The following is a 15618-nucleotide window of genomic DNA, read 5'->3' on the forward strand; positions in this document are numbered from 1 at the left end:
TAGTCTTAGCTGCCTGGAGCACTGAAAAGTTATTTTGCATGCCCAGGGTCACACAGGTCTTCCCAGTTTCAACGTCAGTTTCCAAACTCTTTGTCATGTTGCCTCATATATTTTTATGTATATGTATGTAAAACGTATATATGTGTTTTATGTGTGTGTGTGTGTGTGTGTGTATATGTGTGTGTGTGTATATATGTGTATATATGTATATATATGCACATACACATTCATGTACATACATATATACCCACAAATATATTTCTCTTGTCTCCCCTTGAGGTCAAGAACTAGTTTCATTTTTGTATCCTCATTGTCTAGCATTAAGCCTAGCACACAGGTGCTTAATACTTGCTTAGGGATTTGATTAGTATGTTTGGGATTTTAAAAATGGAACCTCTTGCAAGTTTAAAAAAATAATTAGCTTATTCAGCTTTACACCCCTCCACCTCCCCCACCCCCCACCCCTTTTGTGAAGAGGAAATATAAATCAGATGTCAGAACAAGGCAGTGAGGAGTTAATTGCTACATGTATAGAAGAACAAGAACCATTTTCCTGGAGATAAGTGGTCAAAGAAAATGAATAGAAGAAACGCAAGCTATCAATAGCTGTATCAAAAAAGTACTCCAAATCACTAATAAAAAGAGATGCAAATTAAAGCAACCTGAAGTTTCACCTCATACATGTCAGGTTGGTGAAGATGACAAGAGGAAATGGTAACTGTTGGAAGGGCTTTGGGAAGACGGGCGTACTCCTGTACTGCAGTTCAAATTGTGACTTGGTCCACTCGTTCTGGAAAACAATTTAGAATTATACGTTATTAAATTGTGAACATCTCTTGATTATTTTTTATCCCACTACTAGGCTTGTACCTCAAGAAAATAAAAGAAAGAAGAAACATTCCTGTAGGTGGCCTGTTTAATGCAGTGCTGGCCTTGGAGTCAGAAAGACCTGAGTTCAAATGCGGCCTCAGACACTTATAGTTCTGTGGCCTTGGGCAAGTCACTTAAATCTCTGTTTGCTCAGTTTTCTCATCTGCAAAATCCGGATTGTAGAAGCATCTATCACGAATTGTTGTGAGGATCAGATGAGTTAATATTTATAAAGTGCTTGGCACATAGTAGGCACTTTATAAATACAAACAAATATTATCCCCCCCCTAAAAAAACCCCCCAAACTATAGCAGTACTTTTTGCAATAAAAAATAAAATAAAGTTATATAGAAATTAATTTCCAGGGAGATGTTCACTAGTAGCTAGGGTCAGAGGAGGGGATCATTATAGGCTTCTAAAAGAAGTGGCAATTGATTTAAGCTTTGAAAGACTGGAATTTCTGAGAGGTCTAGGTGAAGAGGGATTGTGTGCCAGTTTTGGTGGACAACCTACGTAGAAACGTGAAGGTGGAACATAGTAGGTGCTTGAGAAATGTTTATTGACTCATATGACTGACTGACTAGATTCATAATTCGTGCATGAAGAACTATAAGCCAGTTTGGCTCTCTGTGAAGGGAGATAATAGGCCTATATCAGTGTATTTTTTTTTTAAAAACCCATTTTCCATTTTTCAGCCCCAATAGCTTTTTAAAGTAGTTGAAATTGCTTTAGTTCTGTGCTGTGTTAATTTTAAGTTTTGCTGTAACCGGTTGGTGGCCTGACTGTGCATAGACAGATGATTCAGAAATGGCTCCCACATTAGTAATAGTCCTGTGTTTCCTGTGGATTAAAAAGAATCCGTTTTTTGGGGGTCATTTGGTGTTCATGGTATCCAACACCTACCTTAATCTCTGCTGGTATAAAATGTCCATGATATATAGGCAAGGAGGCTCACGTATGTCCTTGTAGCAGTGGAAGAGGTCAGGTAGAGTGTGCCTCAGGAATTTTGTTAGACGAGGGACAGCTAAATATGACTTAAAAAATTGGTTGGAGGATAACTGACTTGTCTAGGTCCTACAGTGAGATTTGTAAAATCCTATGATTTTTATTCAAAGGCTCATTCATTGGCTAGGCTGTTAAATATATTTGTGCATGTCTGTGACTAGTATTTATTTATTTTTTATATCTTTTATAGGTATGGTCTAAAACCCAATGACCAAATTTTGGCAGAGGAGAAACATAAAGAACTGTAAGTATGTGATGGAACATTATTACACTTGGCCTTTTGTGTTTGTCTGTAGTTGGTATCTTAACACACAAACTGATTTAATAGTTATATGTAGTGTAATCAACACTATAGATTTAATTCTGTTGGGCATGAATGTAGATTATTCACTGAAAACAGTTAATTTAACCTTTAATTGGAAATAATTACTCTCACTGGTACATTGAAAAATAGCTATAGAATGTAGTTACATATTTAGTCATTCAGAGTAACAATGTAGATTGTCACATTAATTTCATTTCCTTTTTCCAGATAAAATGGAAAAATTGTCATATTTAAAAATATTGATCTTTTTTGAGCGACCACATTCTTTACTCTGCTCCTGAAGCAGTCTTACTTTGCCTGTAATTAATTTGCTGGTCTGTGGAATTGATGATGTGGAGAGTCAGTGTTGCCTAGTGAATAGAGAGCTGTCTTTGGAGTCAAGAAGATCTGTGTTCAAGTTTGGATTGTAACATATACTGTGAAGTGTAGCTCTGGTCAAATTGCTTGCTGCTGGTGGCATAGTAGATAGAGTGTGAACCTGGAGTCAGAAAGACCCAGGTTCAAATTTGGCCTCATATACTTACTAGCTATGGCAGGTTACTTAATTTTTGTCTGCCTTAGTTTCCTCATTTGTAAAATGGAAATAACAAATAATACCTTCCTTCCAGGGTGTGTGATGATCAAATAAGAAAGTATCGTAAAACACTTTGCAAACTGTAAAACTCTGTATCAGTGTTTTTGTTGTTTTTATTATTAACCAAGCAAGTCTCTAAGACTATTAAGTTGAAGAGCAGATACAGATCTATATTGGAAGAGGGAATTCTTCACTAAGAGTTCTGTCTACTGATGAAATTACTAATTAAAAAAATGCCAAAGATCACATAGTATTATAGCTTTAGAGCTGGAAGGGATCTTAGAGGTCATTGTGTCCAGTCCCTGCATTTTTACAGATGAGAAAACTAAGAGACAGAGAGTTGAAGGGACTTGTATAGAATAATATAGCTAATGCATAGGTAGGATCTGAACCCATGTACTATATCCATTCCATGTTGGTAATGAACTGTTGTTGTATTTTTTAAAAGAATCATGATTAACAGTTTTAAAGCAAGTACTTTAAATTTCAGTACAACTTACTGAAGATCTTACATTTAACTTTTATTAAAGAGAATCACTGATCATGTTCTAAAATTTCTCTGACAGTTTTAAAGCTATTTGCTGATATCTGAAAGTTAGTTTCAGCAGTCATGACGTGAAGTTATAAAATGAAAAAATAAACGGCTTGTAGTAGCTGATGTACAAAACCCCATCTAGTTCCTTGAAGTGAGAATTGAACTAGTTTATATCTCAGAGGACCATTCCAACTCTAGATCCCATTGGTTTATCATCCTTATTTTGCTTCTCCCTGTCCCACCTTTGTATTGAGAGGGAAGCATGCAAGAACGAATATATTTCAAGAACTGCCTAAAAAGCAGAATTGGCCAAATGTAAAAGTTGTACAGAAATTCACTGAAGAGTAGAACTCCTTAAAAAGCTGAATTGACCAAATGGAAAAAGATGCTCAAAAATTCACTGCAGAAAAGAACTCCTTAAAAAGTAGAATTGACTAAATGGAAAAGAAGATACAAAGGCTCACTGAAGAAAATGTTCCTTAAAAATTAGATTTGGACAAGTAGAAGCTAATGACTTCATGAGACATCAAGAAACAATAAAACAAAATCAAAAGAATGAATAGAAGAAAATGTGAAATGTCTCATTGGAAAACAACTGATCTAGAAAATAGATCCAGGAGAGATATAATTTAATAATTATAAGACCATCTGAAAGCCATGATCAAAAAGAGCCTTGACATCATCTTTCAAGAAATTATCAAGGAAAACTGCCCTGATATCCCAGAACCAGAGGATAAAATAGAAATGGAAAGAATCCACCAATTACCTCCTTGGAAGAGATCCCAAAATGAAAACTCCCAGGAATATTATAGCCAAATTCCAGAGTTCCCAGGTCAAGGAGAAAATATTGTGGAGCCACAGTCAAGATAACACAAGATTTAGCAGCTTCTACAATAAAGGATCGTAGGGCTTGGAATATTGATAAATGGTCATAGGATACGTGTAGGCAGTTTTCAGATGAAATCAAAGCTATCTATAGTCATATGAAAAAAATGTTACTAATTGCTTTTGATTAGAGAAAGACATTTAAAAAGCCCTGAAGTACCACCTCATACCTATCAGATTGACTAATATGACAGAAAAGGAAAATGACAGATGTTGGGGGGATGTGGGAAAATAGGCACACTAAAGCACTCTTGGTGGAGTTGTGAACCGATCCAACCATTCTGGAGCGCAGTTTGGAACTAAGTGCAAAGGCCTACAAAACCATGCATATACTTTGACCCAGCAATACCACTACTAAGTTTGTATCCCAAAAAGTTTTTTTTAAAAAAGGAAAAGAACCTATTTGCACAAAAATATTTATACCAGTTCTTTTTGTGATAGCAGAGAATTGTTTAGGGGATGTCCATCAATTGGGGAATTGTAGTATGTGATTTTGATGGAATAATAATATCGTGCTTTAAGAAGTGATAAGAAGGATGCTTTCAGGGAAACCTGGTGAACTGATGTGAAGTGAGGTAAGCAGAACCAGGAGAACAGTGTACACCGTGTACCACTAACAGCAGTACTGTATGATGATCGAGTATGAATGACTTAGCTATTTTCAGCAATACAATGATCCAAGACAATTCCGAAGGACTCATGATGAAAAATGCTATCCTCCTCTAGAGAAAGAACTGATGGAGTCTGAAAACAGAGTGAAGCATTTTTAAAAAACTTTGGTTTTTTTGGAGGGGAAGGGTTGTGTTTTCTTTCACAGCATGACTAATATGAAAATATATTTTGCAGGACTATACATGTGTAACCTATATCAAATTGCTTACCTTCTCAATGAGGGGAGGAGAAGAGGGAGGAATAGAATTGGGAACTCAAAATTTTAAAAACTGAATGCTAAAAATGTTTTCCATGTAATTGGAAAAAAATAATTAAGAAAAAAAAAAAGAATATGTTTCTCTCTGCCCCCCTTTTCTGGCCTGCTTATTCTTTTGCCAAGATGGAAGAAGAAAATCTTTGATATATGCTGGAGATGCCTTGTAAGGTTATCTATTTGCCTTTAGGAAAGGCCAAATTTAAACAAGGTCTGTCTCAGTTGTAATAATTACAGAAAGTAAATTTGGTACACTTTACTTGGGAGCTTATTATAATAATGTTCTCTACTCGGTGTTAGAAATTTTTTTTGCAGATATAGTTTAAATTTGTTCTTTAGATGGAAAATAGCAAGGAGCCTGTTTTTTATGGGACAATTCTTTAGTTACTTAAAGTCTATTATTATTAAGTTGGCCAGTTTGCCTTCTCCAGTCCTAAAGATCCTAATTTTGTTTTGCCTTTCTTGTAGCTCTTATTTTTCAACATTGCTCTTTCCGAAATGACATCTGGGCTTGGTTCTTATGTTAAAGAAACCTCAACTGAATATAATCCTATATTTAGATACTTTGATGAGTCTGTCATTTTATTGATGGTGGGTATTTCATTCAGTAGTAAATAGAAATTCATTCACATTTTTTCACGTGTGTGACTTGTGTTCAGTCATAGCTGGTCCACAGTGGATTTCTCTATAATCCCAGGGCCTTTTCTTTAGATCTCTTGACATTGCTTTGATACTAATAGAGCCTGAAGGTTGTATACTAGTTACTCCTAATTTTTGTTATGTATCTGTATCTATCTAGTTACAGACCATTCAATAAAGAATTAACCAATTGTAGAGTTATTTAATGGTTCTGAAGTACTCTTCTAGTTATTATACATTCTAGTCCACTTTGCATTTTTATGTGTCCCACTACATTGGGACTCATTGCCAGATCTCAAGTTCTCTTGATGCATATATTTTTGTGGTGGGTATGCCCACTCTTTAGAAAATCCTTTAGTGTCCTTCCGATTCAGTATTAGTCTGTCTTCTTCACCTTGCCTTTGCTCTAAGTCACCATGTGCACTGTTTGGCTTCTGTCATCTTATTGACCTCTTGCATTTGATCTTGCAGATTCTTATTACTTTGCTCGTGTTTCATGTAATAGGATCATAAACCCAGAGCTGGAAGCTTAGAGGACGTCTACTCCTACCTTTTTATTTTACAGATGAAGAAACTGAGGCCCAAGGAGCACTTGTCCAAGGTTATACAGGCAGCTTTTGAACCCAGATCCTCTTTTCTCACAACCAGTGCTTTTACATTATTATTGTTGCTACCTTGTGGACTTTAGCATAGTTTTTGCTGTTCATTTGGCTTCCATATGTGTAATTAGTGAGTCAACAAGTGTTAAGTGCTTACTGTGTGCCAGGTAGTCTTCTTAGGTATTGGGGATAAGAATGAAACAACCTCTGTAAGCGAGGGGCATACATTCTAATAGGAGAGGCAACAATATATGTACACACACACACACACACACACACACACACACACGTATATATAGCATAAACATAAAGTGGATAAATATAAATATATATTCAAAGCAGTTAAAACAAGGTAGTGTGGGAGAAGGGCAATGAGGGGATAAAGAAAGGCTTCATGATGAAGATAGTGCACTTATTGGATACACTTTACTGAATTTCATATTATTCTGAACTCTTTTAAAATCTATCAAATTCTCTTGGTATGAGTCTAGTCTTGCCAGATGTTACCTGTATGAACTTGGGCGGTTGTTTCATTTTCCTTGTTTGTAAAATGAGGGGTTTGTAGTAGTTGATCGGTGAGGCCCCTGTCATGTCTTTGTACTATAGAATCTGAAACCAGCTGTAAATTTAGCTGATCTGAAGCCATGAGCCAAGGCCAGTTAGTTTGATCCCATTTATTTTCTTCTGGAAAAGAGTTGTTGCTCAGCCATACGACAATATATACCATATCCCTATTAATCACTGTCCAGATGTGTTTTCATTAGTTATATTGGAGGGTATTTAGATAATGTTAACCAAACTTCTCTCAACTATTAGGAAAGTAATTTAATGTATACATCCCAGTGGTTGGTCATCCCACTAAACTGCCATCATGGGTCAGTAATATATAACAGGGATAATGCACTGAACATAATAAATACTTGTCAACTTGAACATAGACTATAGAGCTAGAGCTAGGAGGGACCTTAGAGATAAGGAAACTGAGGCCCAAGTAAGTGAGGTGACTCGTCCAGCATCCTACTGGTAGTATAATGGCAACGGATGAATATGAACTTAGGTACTCTGACTGCCCTTTCCACTATTGCCAGAAGTTATATGGCATGAAGCCATATGACAATATGACATCAGAAATGTTTCCCTGATCAAAGAACGTTTTTAACTAGTTTCTTTTATGTATGTCATTCCTTCAGACATAACAGACTTGTTAATTGATTTTATTTTATTTAAACAGCTTGTTGGGATGCTGGAATTGAGTACAGTGTTATTTGATTGTTCCTTTAAGGGTCTGGGAACTTGTGTCCTCAAATGTAGTAACATTTTGTATTGAAAGGTCTCTTCCATGTTTCTGTATTTTCTAAGGAACTTAGTTTCTTTGAATATGTGAAAAGGAAAAGTACCACATAACTGGCTTATTTTGAAATATTTTTATTTTGTTTGACAAAATATCTTGAATCTTAAAAAAAACAAATAAAGACTAATTTAACATTACACAAGATGAGATTGTCTTTTTTTTTTTACTATTTTAAAACTTTTATTTAAAGTTTTGAGTTCCAAATTCTATCTCTGTGTCTCGCCTTCTTTGCCCTCCCCCCTCCACAAGATGGTAAGCAATCAGATATAGGTTATACATGTGCAGTTATGTAAAACATTTCCATGTTAGTCATTTTGTATAAGATGACTCAAAAAAAATGAAAGAAAGTGAAAAATAGCATGCTTCAGTCTGCATTCAATCAATATCAGTTCTTTCTCTGGAGGCAGATAGTATGCTTCATCATTAGTCCTTTGGGATTGTCTTGGATCATTGTATTGCTTAGAACGGTTCTTCTCTGAACAACATTGCTGTTGCTGTTTACAACATTCTCCTGGTTCTGTTCACTTCACTAAGCATCAATTCATGTAAGTCTTTTCCAGGTTTTTCTGAAATCATCCTGTTTGTTATTTCTTACGGAATAATAATGTTCCATTATAATCACATACCACAGCTTGTTTAACCATTCCCCAATTTATGGGCATCCCTTTGATTTCTAGTTCTTAGCTGCCACAAAAAGAGCTTCTGTAAACATTTTTGTACGTGTGGGTCCTTTTCCTTTATTTTTTGGACATCTTTGGGATGTAGAACTAGTGGTATTGCTGGATCAAAGGGTGTACACAGTTTTTTAGCCCTTTGGGCAGAATTATAAATTATTCTCTAGAATGGTCAAACCAGTTCACAACTCTACCAACAATGCATTAGATTCCTATTTTTCCAGCATCTGTCATTTTGTGATAGTAGCTAGTATGTCAGCTATAAGATGGTATCTCTAGGGTGTTTTAATTTGCCTTTCTCTAATCAGTAGTTGTTTAGAGCATTTTTTCACGGGACTATAAATAGCATTAATTTTTTCATCTAAAAACTGCCTGTTCATATCATCTGACCACTTAACAAGATAAGATTTTCAGCCTCCTAAAAATACTCAGTAAAGCTGTATTAGGGAACATCATGCAGTTGTCCTAAGGGTAGGTCCAGTTATTCTTTTGGAAACTATTATAAGATACGCGTGGATATAACTTTAAAAAAATTTGTCTTTTAAGATGAACATGCCACCTTTTTACAGACCCGGTACTTGTGGAACAAGTGGCATATTTCTCTTCTTGTGTTGTCACTTCCCTCATTTTGGCATCGGTTTAAAATTTGCTCAATCCATTTGACAGCTGGTTCTCTTTCTTGTGTTGCTGCCCACATCCTGACGAAAAGCTTTGGTGGGATGTGTCAGAGTGAAAGCACAATATCCAGTCTTGCACTATAGCCCCAGAGATGTCTGGTCTTAATTGTTAGCAGACATCTCAAAAAGGCTTTGAAACATTGCCTCATATTGATCTTTTTCTTCAAATGACGTGCTTCAGATATTTTTTTACTCATCTCATATCATAAGAAGGAACAATAGAGACCTCTAATCTAGCTTTAAAAACTTTCAGAAAATGAACTATTTATATGTTGTTAATTACATCAGAGATTAAACATAACTTCTCAAATGAGACCCAATTTACTAAAGAGAATAGCTGTTTTACTCTGGTAATAATAATAATGATAGTTAACATTAAATAGCACCTATTGTGTGCAAGGCAGTATGCTAAAGCATTTTACAAATATCTCATGTGTTAGCTGTATATGGGTGGGAGACTCCTCGGTTGAAGGAAAACTTCCAGGTTGTATTTTGTTCTGTGTCCAAATACTTTAAGAAAAAAAAATCACTAAGCCCTGGATGTAGTAGAATCTTATATTCCCTACTTGTAGATCATTTGTGTGATTGCAAAGAAAGCCCATTGTGGAAAATTATTTGTGAAAACCTCTTTTTAAATTAACTTCAAGGGTAACCTCAATGCAAATATAGATCGTTCTCATGAAAATTTTGTGGAGATGACAAAATAAGTGTATTGGTCAATTGGCCCCAACTTTTTTTGGGGGGGGTAAAAACACCGTTAGTCATAGCCTTCACCCCTTTTTCTTTTCCATTTTAAATTATTAAAAAAAATCCATCCTTGAGTGTTTTTAAGTTGTGTTGTCTTCATCAGGAATTTAATTTGAATTTATTTGGTCAGGTACACTCAAGGGTATGCTGGTAAAATATTCGATAACTGGCTTTCTGAAAAAAAAAGTGCACATGACATAACTTTTAAATTTAATCTGTATTAACATTTTCTTCATCACTTTTTAAGGTTTACATAATCAGCAACATGATAAAGTAAATCCTGATTCATAAAGTTTGCTGATTTCTAAGCTGGAAATGCCCATATGGAAAATTTAATAATCACCTTCAGCATACATCATTTTAAGTGCCATTGCCTCTTCCTTACGTGTGTTTTTAGTACTGTGGTGGTAGAGTACCACTAGGGTTTTATTCTTGCTGATGAATTAATCAGTCAACAAGCATCTAATAAACCCCTGTTATATATCAGTTGCTAGTCTTCAGATATAAATACAGAGATTCAAACAGTTCCTTCTCTCCAGGAGATAGAACCAGGGAGAGACAATAACAATGTGGATAAAAATGTACAGAAGAAATACAAAATAAATGTAAGGTTGTTGATTTCCTGGGTTAAGCTAGGTTTTGATGTGGCTAGAGTACTGGGCCTTGAGTCAGGAAGATTAATCTTCATGAATTCAAATCCAGCTTCAGACACTTAGTAGCTGTGTGACCCTGGGCAAGTTACTTAACCCAGTTTCTTCATCAATGAGCTGGAGAAGGAAATGGCAAACCATTCCAATATATTTACCAGGAAAACTTCAAAAGGTTCACAAAGTGAGACATGACTGAAAATGTCTGAACAATAGCAATAATGACAAAAAAACAACAAAAATTCATTTCTTAGGATCATTGGGGTGCGATCATCTAATTCAGCCCTGAACCTCTTGTCTAGTAACTAGAGTTCTCACTGTTCTTGGAGGATACTGTCTAGGAAGCAAAATGGAAAAAACAACTGTTTAGTTTCTACTTCTACTTTATAAAGAGATACGTTGCAGCCCCTAGAGTGACCTGTGAAAAATTGAGGGGTGGATCTCTGCTTTAACCTCTGATTTGTCAATGATTAGCCTTTATAGATTTAGAGGATTCCAAAGTAAATGCTACATCTATAACCAATTGTTACTTGTCTGCCAAATGGGTGTTAGAAATAGTGCAAGACTTGGGGTCAGGTTCACATCTTGCCTCTGGCACTGATACCTCAGTGACCCTCAGTTTTCTGATCTATTAAGTGGAGTTCACAATATGTGTAGTTCCCATCTCACAGTATAAAGATCAGATCAGAAGTGTTTTGCAAAACCTGACGCTCTTTATAAATATCAGATAACATCACTGTTATTTGTTCATTTTATTTTTTTATATGATTTTTTGAGTGTCCACCACAGCCATCTCTTTCCAACTTTCTTCTTGAGAAAAGTATTTGTGGTAAATAGGTTTGAGACTTTTGAGTGGTCATAGCTTCTTTGATTTCATAGGATAGAGAATCAGAAGGGATCTTAATCTAATGTTAACCTGATTCCTCATTTTGGTGGAAATTTAATCCCAAAGACACTGGGACTTTTCTAGTGCTGTGCAGTTAGTAGAAGACCTTTTACTCCATATATAGTTCTCTTTTACCATGTGGCCTTTCATTTTCCAGTATAGTCTTACCATGCTCCCCATTTGCATGTTATGCTAGTCATCATATAAAAATGTATAATTTGGAGTATCTTAACCAGTTTTTACAGATTTTATATATTTTGGATTTTGGTACAAGAAGATCAGAAAGTTCCTGGTGGGCTATTTCAAATGCTCCTAAGTAAGCATTGCAAAGTGAGAGGACCAAATATACCAAAAATTATTATTTCTTGTTATTTTGGGCCATATAATGAAACAGTATCCTCCCCCCCTCTCTTTTTTGGGGGGGAGGGGGCATCTTTAAGGAGCATCAGCTAGGTATCCTTTAGTGAAAATACAACTGATTTTTCTTCTGGCTTTACTGAAAGCAAGAATGTCAGGACAAGTGGCCTTCATTCCCCCCAGCAATGAGTCGATTATTGGTCAGACTCTTAATGTTAAGAGAACTAGTCATTAGATGAATGTTTATAAATGTGTAATTCTTAGCACTCTGCTGCTGCTACTGTGGGAATGTAAAGGAGGGACATGGGACTGAAGGCCATTTAAAAAAATTACTTAGTTTCAAGCACCTTCATGTTTCAAATAGTTTACCGTCTGGTAGACATCCTTCTGGTGATAAACATCCACACAGTTAGTTAATTGAGAGGCAGCCTGGTATATTGGATGGAATGCTGGACTTGGGAGTCAGGAAGACATGGGGTTTACATCTTGCCTCTGACATGAGCAACTGTGTGACCAAGTCATGTGACCTCTCTGAACTTCAGTTTCTTTCTTTCTTTCTTTTTTTTTTAAGGCAATTGGGGTTAAGTGTCTTGCCCAGGGTCACACAGCTAGTAAGTGTCAAGTGTTTGGTCTGAGGCCTGATTTGAACTCAGGTCCTCCTGACTTCAGGGCTGGTGCTCTATCCACTGCGCCACCTAGCTGCCCCTGAACTTAAGTTTTCTCATCTGTGGGAATGGGAATAAGAATAATGGGAATAATAGTGGGAGTAGTGGCCCCCTCCCAGCCCTGTAGTGGGGCTCAAAGGAGATTGTGTATATTTGGGGCTTTTCAAATTTTAAACTACTAAGAGTTAACAGCATCTTTATTATTACTGTTGTTGCTATTGTTCTTGGAATTCTTAAGCTAATACTCAAATGGCAAACACTGTGATCACATTCGTGCTTAGTTTTAAGGAGGCACTCATTTTTTTGTAGTTGCCTTAACTTCAGCTGATAATGATATTGCTTTAGTTGTCTTGATATATCCTTGCATGTGCCAAACATTAAATCCATTTTCATTTTAAAAAAAGTATTTAGTCCTTCACATGTGATGATTCAGTTTCCCCATAGCCTTAGTCACTCCTAATTCACAGCTCTGCTTGTTTTTCCTATATCTGTGGGTGGATGAATATGGAACAAAACAGGAAAACTTTGGTCAGGAATGTCTGGTGATTTGGCCAGGACTCTGTTTCTCCAAACACAAACATCTTTCCTCAAATGCCTGTTTTTTTTCTTTCTTTTAAAAAATCCATATACAGAGAAGACTTTTTTGAGGACAATGAAGAAAATTTTTTTCTATGTTTTCTCATTGGATCCTCACAACCACCCTGTTAAAGTAGTTGCTGTTTTTATCTCCATTTTATAGATTAGGAAACTGCCACTCAGAGAGCTGAGGTGAGGGCTCCTGCAGCAACTAAGTGTCTGAGGCAGAACCTGAAATGCTGCTTTCCTAGCCCTCTCTATACCATACCATGCTGCTTCAACTCTTACAAAGCATGTCATGTCTTTTACCGCTCTGTATATTTTCAGATATTGAACATGTCTTACCTGCTGTCTGACATCTTTGTTAAATGTCAGTGAATGTCTCAAATTAAAGCAGCTTGATTTAGTAGATGAGAGGGCTGCACTTAGAAGCCCTGTTTTCAAATCCTGCTCCTGCATTTTCATGGGAATGTTATTTAGCTATGTGTATGGTACTTCCCAGGGTAGTTGTGATGGTCAGATGAAGTAATAATGTACCTAAAGTGCTTTGCAGTCAGCAGAATTTATAGTTTTGCAAAAGGCCAGATGTCAATTATTATGATTTGTGAAGTGACCATGTGTTTTTAGATGGAATTATTTTAAATGTATAGTTGAGGCATAATTTGAATGCTGAGTGAGCATTTAAAGCTTTTAAGATTTGGCCTTATAAAAGAACTCTGAGATACCACCTTACGCCTATCAGATTGGCTACTAACGTGACAAAACAGGACAATGATAAATGTTGGAGAAGATGTGGGAAAATTGGAACACTAATTGTCGGTGGAACAGGTGTCAAGGTGTGAAATGATCCAGCCATTAATTTGGATCTATGCCCAAAGGGCTATAAAATTGTGCATACCCTTTGACACAGTAATACCACTTCTAGGTCTGTATCCCAAAGAGATCATAAAGACGGGAAAAGGACTGACGTACAAAAATAGTTATAGCAACTCTTTTTGTGGTGGCAAAGAATCGGAAATTGAGGGGCTGGGGAATGGCCGAACGAGTTGTGGTATATGAATGGAATAGTATTGTGCTATAAGAAATGAAGAGCAGGCAGCCTTCAGAAAAACCTGGAAAGACTTACATGAACTGATGCAGAGTGAAGTGAGCAGAACCAGGAGAATGTTATACACAGTAACAGCCATATTGTGCAGTGACTGACTTTGATAGACTTGGCTCTTCTCAGCAATGCAAGAATCTAAGACAACTCCAGAAGGCTGACAATGGAGATTGCTATCCACATCCAGAGAGGGAACTGTGGAGTCTGAATGCAGATGGAAGCCTACTATTTTGTTCTCCTTTCCCTTTGTTTTTTTGTTTCATCTCTTCATTCTTGTGGTTCCCTCCATTTGTTCTAATTGTTCTTTACATCACGACCAATGGGAAAATATGCTTAATATGAATGTATAAGTAGAGTCTCTATCAGATTGCACGCTGTCTTGGCAGGGGGAGAGGAGTGGGAAGGGAACAAAATTTAAAACTCAAAATCTTATGGAAGTGAATGTTGAAAACCAAAAATAAATAAATAAATAAATTTAAAAAAAGCAATAATTAGGAGCTATTTTGCCCAACTGTTTGCCAATAAATTTGACAATCTTAGTGGGGGAAAAAAAAGATTTGGGTGATTGAAAGAACACTAGATTGGGAGTCAGAGCTCTTGGCTTTGCTATTTATAGCTTCTGTGGCCTTCAAGTCACTTAGCTTTTGGGTCAGTTTCTTCGATTGTAAAATAAGAGTAAAACTAGAATATGGTTACTAGTTGAATTGAGAATATTGATATTTTTCAGTGATTTATACCTGCACTTGTCAAAAACAAACATTTATTCCTGCCTGTCTATGCACCCCAAGACTACTGACTGTTTCCTTAATTAAACACACCTTTTCCAAACCTTTAGGGCCATTCCCCCTGTAGGGGCCTAAAATGCATTTCCCCTTTATCTGCCCTCTCGGAATCCTTGTGTTTCATTTTGCCCAGGTGCCACTTCTTTTTCTGTGAGCCCATTCTTATTCCCTTTAATTGTCAGTTCTCTCTCCCTCCTATTAAACTTCTTGTACGTGTTCTTCTAGGCTGAAAAAGCTTTTCTGTGCGCCTTGCTGTTAGATGATTTCTTTTGTCTGTGGATTAGCCTTCTTAGTTCAGTGAAATTCATCACTAGCAAGCTGGCAACTGGGGGATGAATTCTTTCGTCACAGTGATTAATTAACTAGAGAAAAATACAAAATATCCCTTATTATTATATAATTCCTCTTCACAGTACTACTCAAGTCACCAAAAGCACCAAGAATTGTGGTTTTTAGTTCATTTACAAACATTAGACAAGCCAAGTCAGCAAACATTTGTTAAGTACTTCTTTTGTGCCAGCCACTGTGATAATCACTGGGAATATAAATTTCCATTGCTTAGTAGCTCACATTCTTATGGGAGAAGATAACACACAAAAGAAAGCTGAAAAGTGAGGAGGTGAAGGTGGAAGGGGGTAGAGAAGGTATCTGTTACGATGCAGTGGAGAAAAAAGTCTAGTGAGCAAGAGTGGAGCTCATAAAGGAATGGAGTAGTGAACGTGACTGACCTAGGCATTTAGAATGGATATTCTGGGGTAACTGACCATCTAGAGGAAAAAGCCAAAGGAATGGAGGGA

At 36.4% G+C, this 15618-nt stretch overlaps 1 protein-coding gene across 2 annotated transcripts in view; it reads left to right on the forward strand.

Moving 5' to 3' along the window:
* Nucleotides 1-15618, forward strand: part of ADK (adenosine kinase) — a 616356-nt gene that overhangs the window by 86831 nt on the left and 513907 nt on the right. For both annotated transcript variants that reach the window (XM_021006126.2, XM_021006124.2), the window contains exon 3: nucleotides 2066-2119. In XM_021006126.2, the coding sequence (XP_020861785.1) occupies nucleotides 2066-2119 (54 nt within the window). The remainder of the gene's footprint in view (nucleotides 1-2065; nucleotides 2120-15618) is intronic.

This window comes from Phascolarctos cinereus, unplaced genomic scaffold, assembly GCF_003287225.1.
Source record: "Phascolarctos cinereus isolate Bilbo 61053 unplaced genomic scaffold, phaCin_HiC Scaffold_3;HRSCAF=262, whole genome shotgun sequence".
NCBI lineage: Eukaryota > Metazoa > Chordata > Mammalia > Diprotodontia > Phascolarctidae > Phascolarctos > Phascolarctos cinereus.